Below are 17,538 nucleotides of genomic sequence, written 5' to 3'. Positions count from 1 at the left end.
AATAGGGACCTTACAGAAGCAGAAGATATCAAGAAGAGGTGACAAGAATACACAGAGGAATTATATCAGAAAGGTCTGGATGTCCCGGACAACCCAGATAGTGTGGTTGTTGACCTTGAGCCAGACGTTTTCGAGAGTGAAGTCAAGTGGGCCTTAGAAAGCATGACTCAACAAGGCCAGTGCAGGTGATGGCATTCCAGTTGGACTATTTAAAATCTTAAAAGATGACGCTGTTAAGGTGCTACATTCAATATGCCAGCAAGTTTGGAAAACTCAACAGTGGCCAGAGGACTGGAAAAGATCAGTCTACATCCCAATCCCAAAGAAGGGCAGTGCCAAAGAATGCTCCAACTACTGTACAATTGCATTCATTTCACACGCTAGCAGGGTTATGCTCAAAATCCTACAAGGTAGGCTTCAGCAGTATGTGGACCGAGAACTCCCAGAAGTACAAGCTGGTACATAGGGGCAGAGGAACTCGAGACCAAATTGCTAACATGCGCTGGATTATGGAGAAAGCCAGAGAGTTCCAGAAAAACATCTACTTCTGCTTCATTGACTACACAAAAGCCTTTGACTGTGCGGACCACAGCAAAATATGGCAAGTTCTTAAAGAAATGGGAGTGCCTGACCACCTTATCTATCTCCTGAGAAATCTATATGTGGGACAGGAAGTAACAGTTAGAACTGGATATCGAAAAACTGATTGGTTCAAAATTGGGAAAGGAGTATGACAAAGCTGTATATTGTCCCCCTGCTTATTTAACTTATATGCAGAATACATCATGCGAAAGGCCGGACTGGATGAATCCCAAACTGGAATTAAGATTGCCAGAAGAAATCTCAACAACCTCAGATATGCAGATGATACCACTCTGATGGCAGAAAGTGAGGAGGAATTAAAGAACCTCTTAATGAGGGTGAAAGAGGAGAGCGCCAAAAATAGTCTGAAGCTCAACATTAAAAAAACTAAGATCATGGCCACTGATCCCATCAGCTCCTGGCAAATAGAAAGGGAAGATATGGAGGCAGTGACAGATTTTACCTTCTTGGGCTGCAGATGGAGACAGCAGCCACAAAATTAAAAGACGGCTGCTTCTTGGGAGGAAAGCGATGACAAAACTAGACAGCATCTTAAAAAGCAGGGACATCCATCACCTTGCCGACAGATATCCGCATAGTGAAAGCTGTGGTTTTGCCAGTAGTGATGTATGGAAGTGAGAGCTGGACCATAAAGAAGGCTTTTAAATTGTGGTGCTGGAGGAGACTCTTGAGAGTCCCCTGAACTGCAAAGAGAACAAACCTATCTATTCTGAAGGAAATCAACCCCGAGTGCTCCTTGGAAGGACAGATCTGAAGCTGAGGCTCCAATACTTTGGCCATCTCATGAGAAGAGAAGACTCCCTGGAAAAGATCCTGATGTTGGAAAAATGTGAAGGCAAGTGGAGAAGGGGACGACAGAGGATGAGATGGACGGACAGTGTCATCAAAGCTACCAACATGAATTTGACCAAACTCCAGGAGGCAGTGGAAGACTGGAGGGCCTGGCGTGCTCTGGTCAATGGGGCCACAAAGAGTCGGACACGACTTAACAACTAAACAACAACTACAACATAAGTCGAAACAACAACTCAAAAAGCCAATTAAATCTTGTATTTGATCAGTAGGTTCTAGTCCATGAAAGTTTATACCACAAAAAAATAAAAAAAATTGGAAGGTTCCATAAGACTCTAGTGTGATTGCTGCATCACCATTCATGAGAAGACTAAATGTAATTTCCTGCCTGACTCAGCTCTTTGCCTCTGAAAAATAAGCCGGTCTGGCACAAATTATACAAAACCAGCAACTGCACAGTAAAGAAGCTAGATCCAGATTGTGAGGCGGTCCCACGTGAAATTAATGGCAGGGGAACAGGTTGCATCATCACATTTCTTGCCCCAAGTCTGGATAAGTTATTTCTTTGGCCTATAGATCCCAGAGTTTCACCACGAGGCCACCCATCCCATCCCTCAAGTTGTTTGCAAGCCATGCGTAAGTTACTGATACAGCTGTATTGTGAAAACTTTATTCAGCACACAGGCAGTGAGGTTATGCCTCTATCAAAATAAATAGGGCACCTGCTCCTTGATACTTAACTGAAGCTGTACTTGTGTACAAAAACCTGGGGAATCTTACCTCCTTATTGCTGAGGTATCTTGCGTCCCTTGCAACAGAATGCTGCTTAGTTGAGGCAGCAGCCAACAGAATAGGTGATGCCCAGTAAGATTCCTGGGGTGCATGCGAGGGCACAGGTGAGAATGACGGCTGTGAAGGAAGTCCAAGCAGCAGCGCCCGTTTTTGTTTTTTTTTTTTTTGTTTTTTTTTGTCAAGTCAAGGGCCCCACTGTGGGGCAATTCCAGAAGAAGGCAGGCACAGATCAGAAACATGCCAAAGCCTTCTCAAGTCTTTGTATTAAGCTCTTCGGGCCCTGTTTGGGCTTCAGCCACTCTGCTGACTATCTTTAGTAGCCACTCTGCATGTTCAGATACGGGTGGTATCCTGTCCACTTGGTGGTGGCTGTATATCTTCTAGCTGGCAAATAATGTCAGTGATGTATGGGCGCTCCTGGGGATTCACCACCATTGCAGAGGAGAGGAGACGTTTCAAGGCAGGTGAGTACCTATAACAGAGAAACTGCCTATGTTTCTTGCTTGGATCAAGGGCAGCCACCATCTATTTTTTTACTACCCAGCAACTCCTTACCTAGTGTTTTCAGGCACGGTAAGATCATTCTGTACAGCCAAGGCCACACTGTCCCCTTTCTGGAAGATCATGTCATAAGGCCCTTCACCAAACATCATGCAGTATAGAACACAGCCTAAGGACTAAGCAGAAGCAAGGTGAGTATATGTAGCAGAGTCCTATGCTTAGGACTTCCCTGCACAGGAATTCATCAGAGGAATTACACTGTATATGTCTACAAAAGTAACAGATACATTTTTAGAATAAGCATTACTAGTGACTCTTACCCAGATGTCAGTACGTTCATCAATAACACATTCACGTTCAACGGTAAACAGCTCTGGTGCTCTGTATGAGATTGTGCAGCGCTGGGCAGCCCAGTCCTGTGAGATAAATGGAGAGCACTAAGCCCCAGCTTTTTCTGCAACGCCTACCACACCGGCTAAAAGACGAGGGCAGAATGGCAGAGTTGCTAATATGGCGACAGCAGCATTAAACGGAGAAGGGTAGGAGATCACAGTACGATGACCTTGAGCCAAGGAGAAAAGAGAGATTACCTACCTGTAACCATGGTTCTTCGAGTGGTCCTCTGAAGGAGTGAACAAAAAGGGATAAAACTCAACGGGTAAAAGTAAAATAACTCATGGGAGAATGTCAATTGAAAACGGAAAGGTAGATGAGAAAAAAGGGTAAGGTACAGAGTACCTATTTGAAAGAAGTTGCTCTAGCGGTCCAATATAGGTCTAACCTATGCGGAGGCTAAAAGGAACTAAGAAGACCTTGGGTGGGCGGAGCATGTGCTCCATGGGGAGCACATGCTCCGCCCATGTTTTTAAGCTCTAGAAACTTCCAAGACATCCTACGCAGGTGCAGAACAACCCATTTGTATGCATTCACAGAGGCCATGAAGAAGAATCTAAGGTTTTCTACCTGGCCATAAATCTGCTATTTTAGAAATACAGTGGTGCCCCGCATGATGACGATAATCCATTCCATTAAAATCGCTGTACAGCTGGAAAAAAAACCATTGGAATGCACTGAAAACCGGTTAATGGTTCCAATGGGGGAAATACCTGATCGTCCTGTGAAGATCCTCCATAGGGTGGTCATTTTGCGATCGCTGTCTTGTGAAAATTGGTCCGGAAAACAGCAGGAAGCCATTTTGCGAACCGCCAATCAGCTGTTTTAAATCGTTGTCTTGAGAACAATCGGTTCGCGAAGCACGGACCTAATCATTTTTAAACGAAAATCCCCCATAGGAAACATCGTTTTGCAATCGCAAAAAAGTCATCGTCAAGCGATTTTGACATCATGCGGGGTAAGTGTCTAGCAGGGCACTACTGTACTCTTGGAATTCCCATAACACAAATATATAGCCTAAATATGTCTATAGTAGCTCTTTTTACATGAGTTGCTTATGCCCCTTCATGTGACATTAGACTACAACTTCTATCATTCTTAGCAAGCATAGTCAATGGTGAGAAATTATGGACTCAATGATGAGTCCAATAACATTTCAAGGACCATGGTTGCCTATCCCTCTCTTAGAATGGTAACTGCACTATACAAAGAGAAGAGGAAGGCCACTGTAATCAATTCCTTCTCACAGCAAGGAGTGGAAATACTTGGCTTTCTAGAGGCCTAGTCTGTACTTATAGGTTTGATTAAGGAATAGTTAGAGATAGTTTAAGGGAATGTATGACAGAGCAGTGTTATCTTGTTTCAGTGGCAGCAGCTCTGTGGTCATGGGAAAGGGTCACAGCTCAATGGTGAGGCTCATGTTTTGCTTATAGAAGGTTCAGTTTCAACCTCTGTTTCAAACCTGGACAGATACTCTCAATCCCTGTTGACAGCACTGGACTAGGTGGACAAACTGTTTGATTTTAATATCAGGCAGCTTCCTGTGTCATTACATCTTTGCTTCCTGAAATCTTTTGCACGCACTCCACAAAACTACAAGTCCTCCCTTTATACTGTGGAACAAAAGACTGCATGGCATCATCATGATCATTTTGTATGCACAAATGAGATCAGCTTTTGCTTTAACATTCTCAGTCTCTCTGATATTAAATGAGTGGGGGAGTTTGAAAGAGCCCCTAGTCCTGTGCCTAATAACCTGATTTAGAAATGTTGTCTTCACTGGAAGAGTTATTCCCCCACTTCTGTCTCTCCAGGCCTCCCTCTTACCTGCACCCTGAGGGCTTCCCGAGAACTTTGTACCACAATGCGTGCTTGATTCATAGAGCCCAGATCCATCAATAAGGGTTGGTCGTCATCATCTAGCAGCACATTTGTAGGCTTCAGATCTCTGAAATAAAAAGTATGGAAGCTCTTATTTTATTTATTTATTTATTTATTTAATTTCTATCCCGCCTATCTGGTCGTACTAGACCACTCTAGGTGGCTTACAACAAACAACAACAACAAAATTTTAAAACATTACAATTTAAGAAAGATAGAAATTAAAAAGATATAGAGAGAAAATCGTCAGGAGTTTTCTGTTGGAAAGGCCCGCTTATACAACAGGCATGGGCCCAGTCAAGCTTTGCTGCTGATCAGAAATCATTATCTCTTGATGGTCCAAGCCTGATCTCCATATTGATAGATAATATTGCCATGGCAACACAGTTCTCCTTCCTTCAAAAACTTCTTTTTCCTAATTCTCTCATCTATCCAAAGCTTCAGTGAAGTTCCCTATGCCCTATCAATGCTCCCTCAACATACTACACCCACTAGCCTATCTTAAGTCTGCTACTCGGCCTCTTCCTAACATACGGTATGGTCTACTTCATGTATGTTATGCTGAATAATACACACTTTTTAGACTCAGCTCTCACCTGTGCGCATAGCCCTTCTTGTGAATGGTCTGCAAGCCCCGACAAATACCATGTAGAATGGCAAGGATCCGTTCTTCAGGCATGAAGATGCTTTTATCTCTCAGAGCTTCAACCTCCTGCCACAGGGTCCCTCTCTGCAAATAAAGGCCAGGGAACTTGGTGACTCAGATCACACATATTCTTCTTTAAATTACTGGGTGAAATCACAATGCCTATTAAGGGGTATTAGAGCCTCTGGCTGATTTAGTGTCGTAGGCATAAGTCCAAATAGTGTTCAAATCGTCCAAATGCAGAGGCTCAAAAGCACGGCATCTGTCATCATTTCTCTTCCCCTCCCAGCATCATCCAGAACAAGAGTGGGGGGACCATGTAACCCTATATATTAGTGGTCCCCAGTCTTGGGCCTCCAGATGTTCTTGGACTTCAACTCCCAGAAATCCTGGCCAGGAGAGGTGGTGGTGAAGGCTTCTGGAAGTTGTAGTCCAAGAACATCTGGAGGCCCAAGGTTGGGGATCACTGCTATGTATGACTTCAGACAGTAACTTCCAGCAGGCCTCAACTGCACTATCAAGAGAGAAGGGTTATGGGAGTTGCTGTCCAACATGTGTCACTATCCCTGGCCAGGAAGAAGCAAGTGAAGTAGGCTGAGGAACATATGATACCCTGGTGCTCATCAGCTCTGGCCAGAGGTATGATGAAGTATGATAGGGTTAGTAGTTCATCAGCATTGGGAAAGCTGAAGTCCCCCCCCCGCCCCCATCACACCAAAGATTACTTCAAGATAGAGTCTCATTACATGTCAATCACTATTCTTGCTTAACAAGGAGCATAGCTTTGAATGTCCTTTTTCACGCTGTTGCAGTGTTTAGATGACTATTGTGGAACATTGTAACATAATATGAAATGTAAACACAGTGGAATTGTAAGAGAGGTACAGTAGTACAACTGAATAGTTAGAGTAATGGCATCTTTTGCTTTCAACTTGTGGACAAGGAATAATTATCAGACAATCTGAACTGATTTCACATGCACATTTGATTAAAATATGTCTGTTCGTTGTAATGTGTCTGCAAATTGCTTTCAACCTATGATAATCTCTAAAATTAATGATCTCCCAAAGATCCTGTTGTTAACTGTCTTGTCCAGGTTGTGCAAATGAAAGGCCATGGCTTCCTTTACTGAGTCATTCCATCTCCAATTCGGTCTTCCTCTTTTTCTATTGCCTTCAACTTTTTCCTATTACTGTATTTCCAGTGAGCACTGTTTTTCTCATATGTCGGAAGTACAACTTCAGTGTCGTCATTTTAGATTCTAGTGAGAGTGCAAGCTTGATTTTAGCATTCAGGGTTCACATTGTCCCCTATTCTATTTCATATTTACCTGAAACTGCTTGGATAGTTCATGTGGGGATTCAGGACCTTCTACAATGCTAATGATACCCAATTTTTCTTCTTCTTTCCATTTGAGATACTGGACCAACAAAAAATTGCAGCCATGGTGCCAGAATGCTAACACACTGAGATTTAATCCACACAAGAAAGATGCCTCTGGTGAATAAGAAAGTAGATATCTGCTTAGGCATACAGAGCACTGCCTCCCTTGAAGGGCCAGGTGCACAACTGAGTTTTTGGACAGCTGGTGACTGGAGAGAGGAGTGCTTTTGCACCCTTTTGACTGGCTGTGCAAACTGCAACCTCTGTTGAAAGCAGAAGATCTGCCCATTGCTATACAGACCTTGAAAAGACTACCTTTTGTCACACCAGCAGTCCTCTGTGTTTTTCCTCTGAGGCCTAATGCTAGAGGCCCTGTTGATATATGATATCTGTGGCCTGGCACAGGTTTTCAGTTACAGCACCTAGACTGCTGAGTATCTTGTGGACTTTTTAATATTCTTCTAAAACAGTTTTATTTCTCACGAAGCCTCTCAGGTGATCTGTTCATTCCTCCTGCTTCGGAGACTGATGTTTTGGTTGGGTATGGTTTTTAATTCTGTTTCTGTATAAATTTTTAACTTGTGAGCTACTTGAGTGGGCCAAATGAAACAAACAAACAAACAAAAACTCAGAATAAACAGAAAAATACTGGACCCGTCATAGCTGTGCAAAAGAAGGGTTCCACGTTTTCTAGACATAGAAGCATTCTGTGCTCATTCTGGAGAGGAACTGAGAATTACCTCACCGTGGGAAAAGCCCACTCTCTGTGATCCATTTATATTGTGCTGCTCCCAACCATGTAAGATGCATCCACAAATGCTATTTTTCCCAGCATGCACTGCCACCTGTATCTTACATGTAGGTAACAGGTCCCAGACCTGATGCTGCCAGCCTCTCGGGCACTCACCTTGAGGAAGGGCAACAGGAGCCAGGCCTCATGTTTGGATCCCTTCTCCACCATTGCATGTGCACAAAGTGGCAGGATGTTGGGATGCTCAAAGAGCTGGTGCATCTCTATCTCATGCATGGCCTCCTGGCGATCATCCTTGTCATGGCACATGATGCGTTTCAAGGCATAGAAGCGCCCATCATGAAGCCCCTCTACTAGGTCCACATAGCTAAAGCCACTGTGGGGAGAAGGTATATCAAGAATAGGCACTTCATAAAGTAGAGCAATATTTTGATGAAAACCGGGAGTAAGTGATCATGTTTCAGATTTGCAGGTACTGTGCCAAAGAGCCATTTCTCAGATCTAGAGGCATGACGGGGCCTGTATTCCCAAAGAATCAAATGTATATAATTTATTATTTTTTATCTTTTAAAAAACTGCAGGGATTACAATCTATAAAGTTTGCTATTACCTTCTATTAAATGAAAAAGGATTTAACAAAAAAAATTGGGTGCTTTAACTGAAAAAGTTCCTTGCATCCTTTAAAATAAATACATAAAATTGGGAGGTATCGAGGGTTATAGGGGGTGCTAAGCCCCTTCAAAACATAGCAAATTTAGCTCCATGCCCAGTCTAGAGGGCACAAGAGAGCATTCTGAAGACTGCTTCTCTTCTTTCAGAAAGTCTGGTAAACTGACCTTTCCCCTCTCTTTATGTCATCTAAAACACTGGTTCTTAACCTTGGGTTACTCGGGAGTTTTGGACTGCAACTCCCAGAAGCCTTCACCACCAACTGTGCTGGCTGGGGTTTCTGGGAGTTGCAGTTCAAAAACATCCGAGTAACAAAGGTTAAGAACCACTGATCTAAAATATCCTGAATGATCAGACCAACAGTATGTATTACTCATAGTCGTTAATCTGGTGGTCACAAACACCTGATTCTTTAGAAGAAACTGCAGGAAAGTTCAGGATCTGGAATGATCTGCCCTCTTTATTCTCAAAGCATTAGGAATACTACAAGTTGTGGCTCAATCTCCTAGTTGCTGACCAGCATTTTCAAAGAAATTTTAACAAGCACATTTGGGGGCATGGGGCTACAAAAATGGCCACATGAGGCCCATAAAATGCATCTTCCCCATCCTGGATGAAATCAGTTAGAAACCAGGATGTTTTCTTCCCAGCTCTCTATCAGGTCCTTCTCAATACGGTAAACCAAAAACTATCCTGAGAATGTTTCTCTCCTCTCTTGCTGCCTGTACACAAAACCTTCAGCTTCCATCCATAACTAGGCTTGCAAACCACCTGCTTGAGGTTACCTCCTTAACATTTCCTGTGCATGTTCTGTAAGGGTGGTGGTGGCACAGGAAGCAGCAAGATGCCAGGAAGAATATTCCATTCTCAGAGGAACAAAAGGAACCTAGGAGAAGAGGGCAACTTGAAGAAATTTTGTTTCTCATCCTTGTTCCTTCCACTTCTCAGAGGGACAACTCAAGAATTGTGGCATGAAGTTAGACTTTTGCCTCTTCCCTGGCACTTATCAAAACTCTGATGAGTATTTTATTAATTGGTTATAGGGATATTTCACTATCTTTCTGATGGGATCATGGTGGCAGATACTGCTCTTTTTACTCCTTTTTACCATCACAAGAATCCTCTGAGGCAGATCAGGATCAAAAAGCATGATTGGCCCAAGGTTACCCAGTGAACTTCATAGCTCAATAAGGACTAAAACCCAAGTCTCTTTTTGTCTAACAATTTAACTTCTATACTACAAAAAGCACAGCATCTAAATATACTAATCAGTGACTAGAGAACTGAATTAGACACTAAAAATATTCCTAATTAAAAGACAATAAAAAAGGCAAATCACCCTGGATCCTGAACTTTCCTGAAGTTTCTTCTGAAACATTAGGAGTTTGTTGCCACCTGATACAAAACACTAAGTTAGAAACATGGTTAGTCTGACAAGCCTAATAGTTCAGGATGTTTTAGATCACTGGTTCTTAACCTTGGGTTACTCAGGTGTTTTGGACTGCAACTCCCAGAAGCCTTCACCACCAACTGTGCTGGCTGGGGTTTCTGGGAGTTGCAGTTCAAAAGCATCCGCGTAACAAAGGTTAAGAACCACTGTTTTAGATGACTAAGAGAACAACTTAAAGAGGAGAGAGAAAGAGGGAAGACAAGCAGCAGGTTCAAGTTGCAGCTATACCGGCTTTGGTTACAGATCAGGACTAAACTTTCCAACTATAACAAATGACTGGGCGACTGAATGAGGTTTCCAGGACAGTTCTGGTTTCACCATCTGTAGAAGGGTTTGTAGCTCAAGCTTACATATTTTTACACAGAAGTTAAGATGAAAGGGGCTGATACCATGTAAAGTATGAAGAGGACTGGAAATCTTAAGGTGGCTAGGACTTTCAGCCCTCCTTGTTTGGGACTTAAGCTTCCAGAATCTCTTACCACTGGTGATGATAGCAAAGATTTCTAGTAGACAGCCAAAACAACTGGCGGATCAAAGGCTGACAATCTCCGGACTAAATAAACTCCAGATTATGCATTTTTACCACTATCCTTTCAAACAACAGAAGTGATTAATGCATAAAATGACATGTGCAAAAACCCAGTCCTCACATATCTTATACTCACCCCTCTCCAAGTCTATGGATTAAAAGGTAACGTTTGTTGTTGATGGTGATGGTCCCCTTTGAGCAGATACATAAGGCGTGGCCCATGATGGTCCCTCCAACATCCTTCAGGCACTACAGCAGATAAGCAAACAAGGGCTGTCTAAAAAGAATCTGTTTATTAGGATGATTTGTATCCTGCCCTTTCATACATGATGTCTAAGACATCATAACGTTAAAATCCCCAAATAAACAAACACAGCAGAGACCAGACAACAGAAGGAATACTTTTGCAACAATCAGGCAACACATGAAAGAGAAGGACAACAAAAATCCAACAATCCAGTCATCTGAAGACACAGTGAAGCAAGTCTGTTAATGAAACGCCAGCTGAAAGGGGTCTCAATGAGACCCCTAAAGGAGGCCATTCAAGAGCATGAAGACACCAACTGAAAAGGGTCCTCATCCCCTCCAAACATATTTGTGACACTAACATATTTGTGATACTATCATATCTACCCCATTCTGGCTGCCCTGCACTGGTTACTTGTTTGTTTCTGTGCCAGCTTCAAGGTGATGATGCTGACAAAGAAGGCCCTAAATGGTTTGGGACCTTGATACCTGGCAGAATACCTTCTTCCAGTGAGATCTGTCCAACCTACTTAATCTTCCCAGGTCAGGTGGTTGAGAACATTGACCCAAGGGAAACCGGGAAAGAGAAGACCAGAAAGCGGGCCTATCGAACAGGAATCTCTCCTTGATCCCTTCTCCTATGGAGATTTTATATATAAAATATCCATCCATCCATCCGTCCATCCCGAAACTATCTTATATATATGGGAGATCTCTCTCATTCTGGTTACATGCTGCAAGGGAAGTACATCCTTTGCAAGGTCTGAGCAAGAAAAGGAGAAGCAAGATCCTTCTATCCACTGGCAATGTGAGTAGGCCAAGATGAAACCTTATTTTAACAAGCAATATTATGCTTTATTCTTTTATGTTTCATTCTCATTCGTAGTTAATGCTTGGTGTATATTTTTTATAATAGATTTTTCTGTAATGAGTCTTAAGCACTGTATGGGTTATGTAGTCTGCAATCAAAATACCTTGTAACCTTTCCATGCCATAAGATTACATATTCTGTTATAATGCCCTTGTAGTTGAGACCAGGCCCTTATTGAATTATAATGTAACACAAGCAGAGTACTTTGAATAACACTATTTTCTGCATTGATTATGCTATTTTGTAATGTACTATGCATTTATTGTTTATTTTAGTATACATTTATATCTATGCTCTGTATCTATACCACAACAACTGTATCTTATCCCAAATGTACTTTATATTTGCACTCCTCTATATTTTGTATTTCTGCAACGCCTAGAATGTATGCCCTCCTAAATGGTCACATTTGTTTTACAAACTCCATTCTGTTTTAACTCTGCCTCAACCCAGAGCTGGGAACAACAAAGACCATTCACACTTAGCTGATACACTTAGCTGATAGCACTGCTGATAAGCATTTATGGCCCATCCGAATAAACAAAGAAACCCCCATCCTGCACCAGGAACTGACATTGTGGTAAAGTATGGCCAGGTGGCTACACTTGGAATAACAAAAGGGCCCCTTCTATATCCTGCCCAGGAAGTGGCACTGGAATGTCAGGGGAGGAAGGCAGTGATGATGGATACTCCTGTTCCCAGAGACTTTCAGGCAGCATCTTGGGCACAGGTCAAAGAAACATCAGGGCATAAAACTGATATTTTCTTCTGGCTTCTGATTGGCTAAGTTAGCACCTCAAATCCAATGAGGAGCAGGATCCAAAGGTTGGGGTACAGATGATCAATAAGTCAACTGCAGAAACACCTGAAGTCCAATCACAGCCAAGATCCAAAAGTTGGGCGACAGATGACCAATAGCAATGTAGTCCTTTTATGGCTCTTTGTTTGTACCATTATAAAAATGCATGTAATGCATCACCTCGGGGTCTCCCTCTGCTTTTAAGATGGGAGGCCCAGCTGAACTTTTGTACTTTAATAAAATTGGCTTGTTCAGCTGTCTTGTGTCTTAGCCTGTGATCCTTGCCAGAGTACCCGAACCCAGTACTGGTCTAATCTGACTTCAGATTTGGCCGGTAACAGCAACGTAAGAAACATATGGTAACTGTGGTGATGAATATTATATAGCATGTTTTTCAATTAAAACATAATTTTAGAACTACTAAAGTGCATTACACGTCACCTAAAAAAACTAGTCAGAAATAACTAGAGTAATTTTAAATTGTTACTCCCAACTTCTAAATGATTGCTGATTTTGTTGCTGTCGTTTATAATATGATATCCTAGATGTTTGTACACCACTCAGAGAGTGCCTGTTCACTATGAGGTGGTAGAAAAATATAATGAATACATAAAATTACGGTCGACAGTTTTTCAAAGTAAGTTATAAAAAAGCATTTATAAAAGCACCCACGCCAGGCCTCCTATGACGTGGCACATTCCTTTGTAAATTAAGAGGCGGATCTCATCCCTATCTCCACCATGACAGGCGCCAATGACAGCTCATTTCAGAAACATACAAATACAAACATACGACACCAGTTTCCGACTACGTGACCTGAAACCGTGTGGGTGGCTGGACAGGAACAGCACAGCCTCCCTCTACAGAACATTTCTCGGTTCTCCTTGAGCTACCAACCCCATGCATCGGCGAATTCAAAAAGAAAAAAGAAAGAAAGGTGCCGGTCTTCTATACACTCAGATGGATAACTCCCCAAGGAAACGAATGCCCTCTGCACATGCTCGCTCGCTTTGATCGTTCTGCCATTTATTACAGAGATGATCTCTGGTATGCGGACGTGATTCAGCGCCCGAGCCGTGCCTCAAAATTCAGTGAAAGTATGGAAAACGTAACGCCCAGCGGTGGTACGCCGAGGAGACCCCATCTGACTTCTGGCCCCTGCCCATTAGAGAGGTCTGCACAGGAGAGACCTTTCCCTCGCTAAGTCGAACGCCCCGCCCCCTTGCAAAAGCCGAAAGGGCGCCGCACTCACCCTGCTTAGGCCAACGTGCGGGGGGTTTCCTATCAGGCTTCAGGGCGACAAGAGCCGCTCAGTTCGGCCCTCGACGTCATCATTCCGCGCCCACGAGCCGGCCGCCGGGGAAAGGTAGCCTAGCAACCGCTTACGAAAGAGGGAATAAAGAGAAGGAAAGGATGGGGAGGGTAGAAGGGAAGGAATGTACAGTACAGTAGTACAAAAGAGGGAGGGAGGGAGAAGTCGTGGGCGGGGAATTTCGAAGCCGAAAGGATTAAACAGTGCTGAGCTTGGGTGCGAGGAATGAAACAGTTACATGCATTTTTTATTCTGAAGTCTCCCTTTGAGTTGAGCCGGACCTATTCCAAAATAAAGATGTACAGGCCTGTAGCCTTCCTCGTAAAAACTCGATATGCAGGGTAGGTGACCCATGTTCCGTCGACTTTATTTCACAGGCCTGTTGTAAAGGTGGGACAAGTGGATTTTACTCATTTTGAAATTTACATGTTTTGTTTTTTTCTCTCTCCCCCCCCCCCCCCCCGCATTTTAAATTATGGCCTTCCTCCAAAGAGATCAGGGCAATATACCTACAGCCTCCATTTTACCCCCTCAAAAATCTTAATGGTGGCTAAGTCAGAGGTCATCCAGTTAGTTAATTACAGTATATGGCTATGTATGGATCTGAATGCAGGTAAGCCCTGCCCCTCTTTTTTTAAGTTCAGGCAGACTTTCTTTCCCTTAGTGACTGACAGTCTGAGAGCGGATTACTGTGCCTTGTTGATTTTAATTTTTTTATTATTGATTTTATTTACAGTTTTTAATATATATTTTTCTTTTAAAATATTTGTATACTTACCGTTTCTAGCTTTTAAATAGTTCCTACAGACATAGAAGTCATTGGCTATGTCTTGAGGAATTAAGAGGAGGAATACAGCTGCTGCAGCTGTTCATGATTACATTAATTTTCTTCTTTCTTATATATGAATATGGGGAGGGAGAACTAGTAAGTCATCTATGTCTAAAGTCAAATTTAAAGTGATATTTCTGAATCCAAGAACCTGATCAGTTTTCTTGTAAATTACAACAGTGATTGATGACACCTGTCCTCTGCGCAACGTCTTTTCAATTATGAGGTATCGCAGAATGTGGTGATGCCAAGCATGATGTGGCCCTTTTGTGCATACTTTGCATGGATCACCCTGGAACCTATGTAGGTGGTTCCTGCTGCTGAATGGACATAGTGACTGCATGGTGACACAGATCAATTATAAGTTAGATATAAGCAAATTAATTCAAGTATGGTATAACCATGTACAGTATTATGTTTTCATATACATAGAAACAGGAATATATATATATATATTAATTAAATTAATACATATATTTAATTAACATTTGATTAAATGTAAGTTATATGTAATGAGAATATTGCAAACAGTTATATAATACTGTGTATACTCTTCAGTACACATGTATGCAGCTTAAAGACTAATCCAATTAGAATTACACATTTTAAAATGTTTTAATGTAATTTTGGTATGAAGTATCTTGCTCTGAATTGCTTAAATTGTGTGTCAATTTTTAATGGGCTTAAATTTTTATTTTAAAATGCTATTTTAAATTGCTTTTATTGCTCTATTGACATGTGTTAGCTTCAAGGCTATGCTTTAAAAGTTAACTAAGAATCCCTAAGTAGATTATTATCTGGGCTTTATAGAGAATCCTTTTTAAAAAATATCATAAATGATCTATTCTGCTTTTGCATGCCTTTAGTGTTGCTGTTATGAAATATTTGGAAGTGGAAATTCACAGAACAGCAAGGATATGTTTGTGTCCATTAGGATAGTTAGGCATCCTTCAGTCTCGAGAGACTATGGTAATATGCTCTGTATGGAGGACTTGGAACAGCATCTAGTGTGGCTGAGAAGGTCAATTTGAGAGTGACAATCCATTCCACACTGAAGACAAATACAATCTGTCCCCTGTCCAGCTCCCTGATTTTGCTAGTTTCGGGACTGCCTCTTTGCCTCATCCTGCTGGACAAGTGTGTCCTCAAAATGGGAGAGGCCATGATGTAGAGATTCCAGGCTGAATGCTCAGATGTCAAGGTTTCCTATATCTGTTGAGGTCCATTCCTAAAGCCTTCAGATCCTCCTTGCAGATATCCTTGTATCACAGCTGTGATCTCCCTCTGGGCCGATTTCCCTGCACAAATTCTCCATACAGGAGATCTTTTGGAATCTGACCGTCAGCCATTCTCATGACATGCCCAAGCCAACGTAGACGTCACTGTTTCAGTAATGTATAAATGCGAAAAATTCTAGCTCGTCCTATTTGGAACTTTGTCCTGCCAGGTGATACCAAAAATGTGTCGGAGAGAACGCATATGGAACATGATCAACTTCCTCTCCTGCCATGCACAAAGGGTCCAGGACTCACTGCAGTACAGAAGTGTGCTCAGGACACAGGCTCTATAGACATGGATCTTGTATATGCTGTCAGCTTCTTATTAAGCCATACTCTCTTTGTGAGTCTAGAGAACGCAGTAGGCATAAACATCATGTTGTAGCTCGACATCTAGGGAGAGAGTGTCAGAGATCGTTGAGCCAAGATACACAAAGTCATGAACAACCTCCAATTCTTGTTTGGAGATGGTAATAGAGGCAGGTGAGTCCATGCCCTCGCCCGTGACTTGTGTTTTCTTCATACTGATTGTTGATCCAAGGTCTAGGCAGGCCTTGCTAAAACGATTCATTAGTTGTTGGAGGTCTTCAGCAGAGGCAACAACAGCTGCATCATTGGCAAAGAGGAAGTCCCACATGCATTTCTGCTGGACTTTGATCTTCACTCTTAATCTAGAGAGATTAAAGAGCTTTCCATCTGATCTAGTGTGGAGATAGACACATTGTGTTGCCGTTCCAAAGGTGTGCTTCAGCATGACAGCAAAACATCCCAAGCAGGGTCAGTGCGAGGACACAGCCGTGTTTCACTCTGCTTCGGATGTCAAAGGGATCTGATGTTGAGCCATCAAAAACTACAGTGTCCTTCATTTCCTCATGAAAGGACCTGATGATGTTAAGGAGTCAAGGTGGACATCTAATCTTGGGAAGTATTTTAAAAAGGCCATCCCTGCTAACCAAATCAAAGGCCTTTGCGAGATCTATGAAGGCCACAAAGAGTGGCTGTTGCTGTTCCCTACATTTCTCCTGCAGCTGTTGGAGGGAGAATACCATGTCAGTGGTGGATCTATTAGCTCGAAATCCACACTGTGATTCTTTGTCTGCAAGCACCTGGAGTCTCTTCAACACCACACGGGCAAGCAGCTTCCCTACAACGCTGAGAAGAGAGATGCCATGACAGTTATTGCAGTCACCCAGTCTCCTTTGTTCTTATACAATGTGACAATGTTTGCATCCTTCATGTCCTGTGGTACTCCACCTTCCCTCCAGCAAAGACAAAATATTTCATAAAGCTCAGTGGTCTGAAATATTTACAGCATTTCAGCACGGTTGTTATCCTTCCCAGATGCTTTGGTGGAGGCAAGGGAATCTAAGGCCGCTTTTATTTCTGCTAAAGTTGGTTTGCTGTCCAACTCTTCCAAGACAGAGAGGCACTTGATGTTATTTAGTGCCTCTTCAGTTACTACATTTCTCTCTGGAATATAGCTCAGAGTAGTGGTGCACCCAGCATTCCATCTGCTGTGCTCGGTCCTGGATGATCACACCTGTAGCAGAATTCAAGGGAGCAGATTTATTCTGTATTGGACCTAAAGCCTGCTTGATACTGTTATACATTCCCTTGATATTACCTGTGTCCACTGCTCTCTGTATCTGAGAGCAAAGCTGAAACCAATAATCATTGGAACATCTCCTGGCAGCCTGTTGGACTTTGCTACAAGCAAGTTGAAGAGCTTGCAAGTTGTACTCGCTAGGACAGGCTTTGTATGCTGCTAGAGCTCTCCTCTTATCCTCAATAGCTGGCATCAACTCCACCGAATG

General features: G+C 42.5%; 2 protein-coding genes across 7 annotated transcripts in view; one reads left to right on the top strand and one right to left on the bottom strand.

Annotated features, from left to right (window-relative positions):
* Positions 1-1,638: 1,638 nt before the first annotated feature.
* Positions 1,639-13,682, bottom strand: STK16 (serine/threonine kinase 16). 3 transcript variants are annotated; one of them, XM_020792044.3, is made up of 8 exons: positions 13,559-13,682; positions 10,527-10,639; positions 7,899-8,118; positions 5,559-5,692; positions 4,909-5,029; positions 3,009-3,104; positions 2,743-2,864; positions 1,639-2,659 (listed from the first exon to the last, which is right to left on the bottom strand). In XM_020792044.3, the coding sequence occupies exons 2-8, from the start codon at positions 10,610-10,612 to the stop codon at positions 2,521-2,523; spliced, it is 918 nt and encodes a 305-aa protein (XP_020647703.3). In that variant the 5' UTR covers positions 10,613-10,639; positions 13,559-13,682; the 3' UTR covers positions 1,639-2,520. The 3 variants fall into 3 exon arrangements, with proteins under 3 accessions (XP_020647703.3, XP_020647701.3, XP_072841434.2); XM_020792042.3 differs by having other exon boundaries at positions 13,204-13,559; XM_072985333.2 differs by lacking the exon at positions 13,559-13,682 and adding an exon at positions 12,979-13,528.
* Positions 13,583-17,538, top strand: part of GLB1L (galactosidase beta 1 like) — a 32,278-nt gene continuing 28,322 nt past the window's right edge. Inside the window, exon 1 of one of the 4 annotated variants that reach the window (XM_020792036.3) lies at positions 13,583-13,672. The gene's annotated coding sequence lies outside the window, so the exon portion shown is untranslated. Of the gene's footprint in view, positions 14,009-17,538 lie in introns of all 4 variants that reach the window. The other 3 variants (XM_020792040.3, XM_020792034.3, XM_078383453.1) reach the window with 3 other exon arrangements.

The sequence above is a fragment of the Pogona vitticeps genome, chromosome 1 (assembly GCF_051106095.1).
Source record: "Pogona vitticeps strain Pit_001003342236 chromosome 1, PviZW2.1, whole genome shotgun sequence".
Lineage (NCBI taxonomy): Eukaryota > Metazoa > Chordata > Lepidosauria > Squamata > Agamidae > Pogona > Pogona vitticeps.
The sequence above is the reverse complement of the archived record's forward strand: the minus strand, read 5'-3'. Positions and strand labels throughout refer to the sequence as shown.

What these genes read in the sequence shown, in the direction of transcription:
- STK16 (XM_020792042.3), bottom strand. An exon ending in TCCTGTTGCCCTTCCTCAAG is followed by an intron (nt 5,693 to 7,898) that starts GTGAGTGCCCGA and finishes CTTTATTTGCAG; the next exon opens with AGAGGGACCCTGTGGCAGGA. An exon ending in AAGAAGGGCTATGCGCACAG is followed by an intron (nt 5,030 to 5,558) that starts GTGAGAGCTGAG and finishes TTTTTATTTCAG; the next exon opens with AGATCTGAAGCCTACAAATG.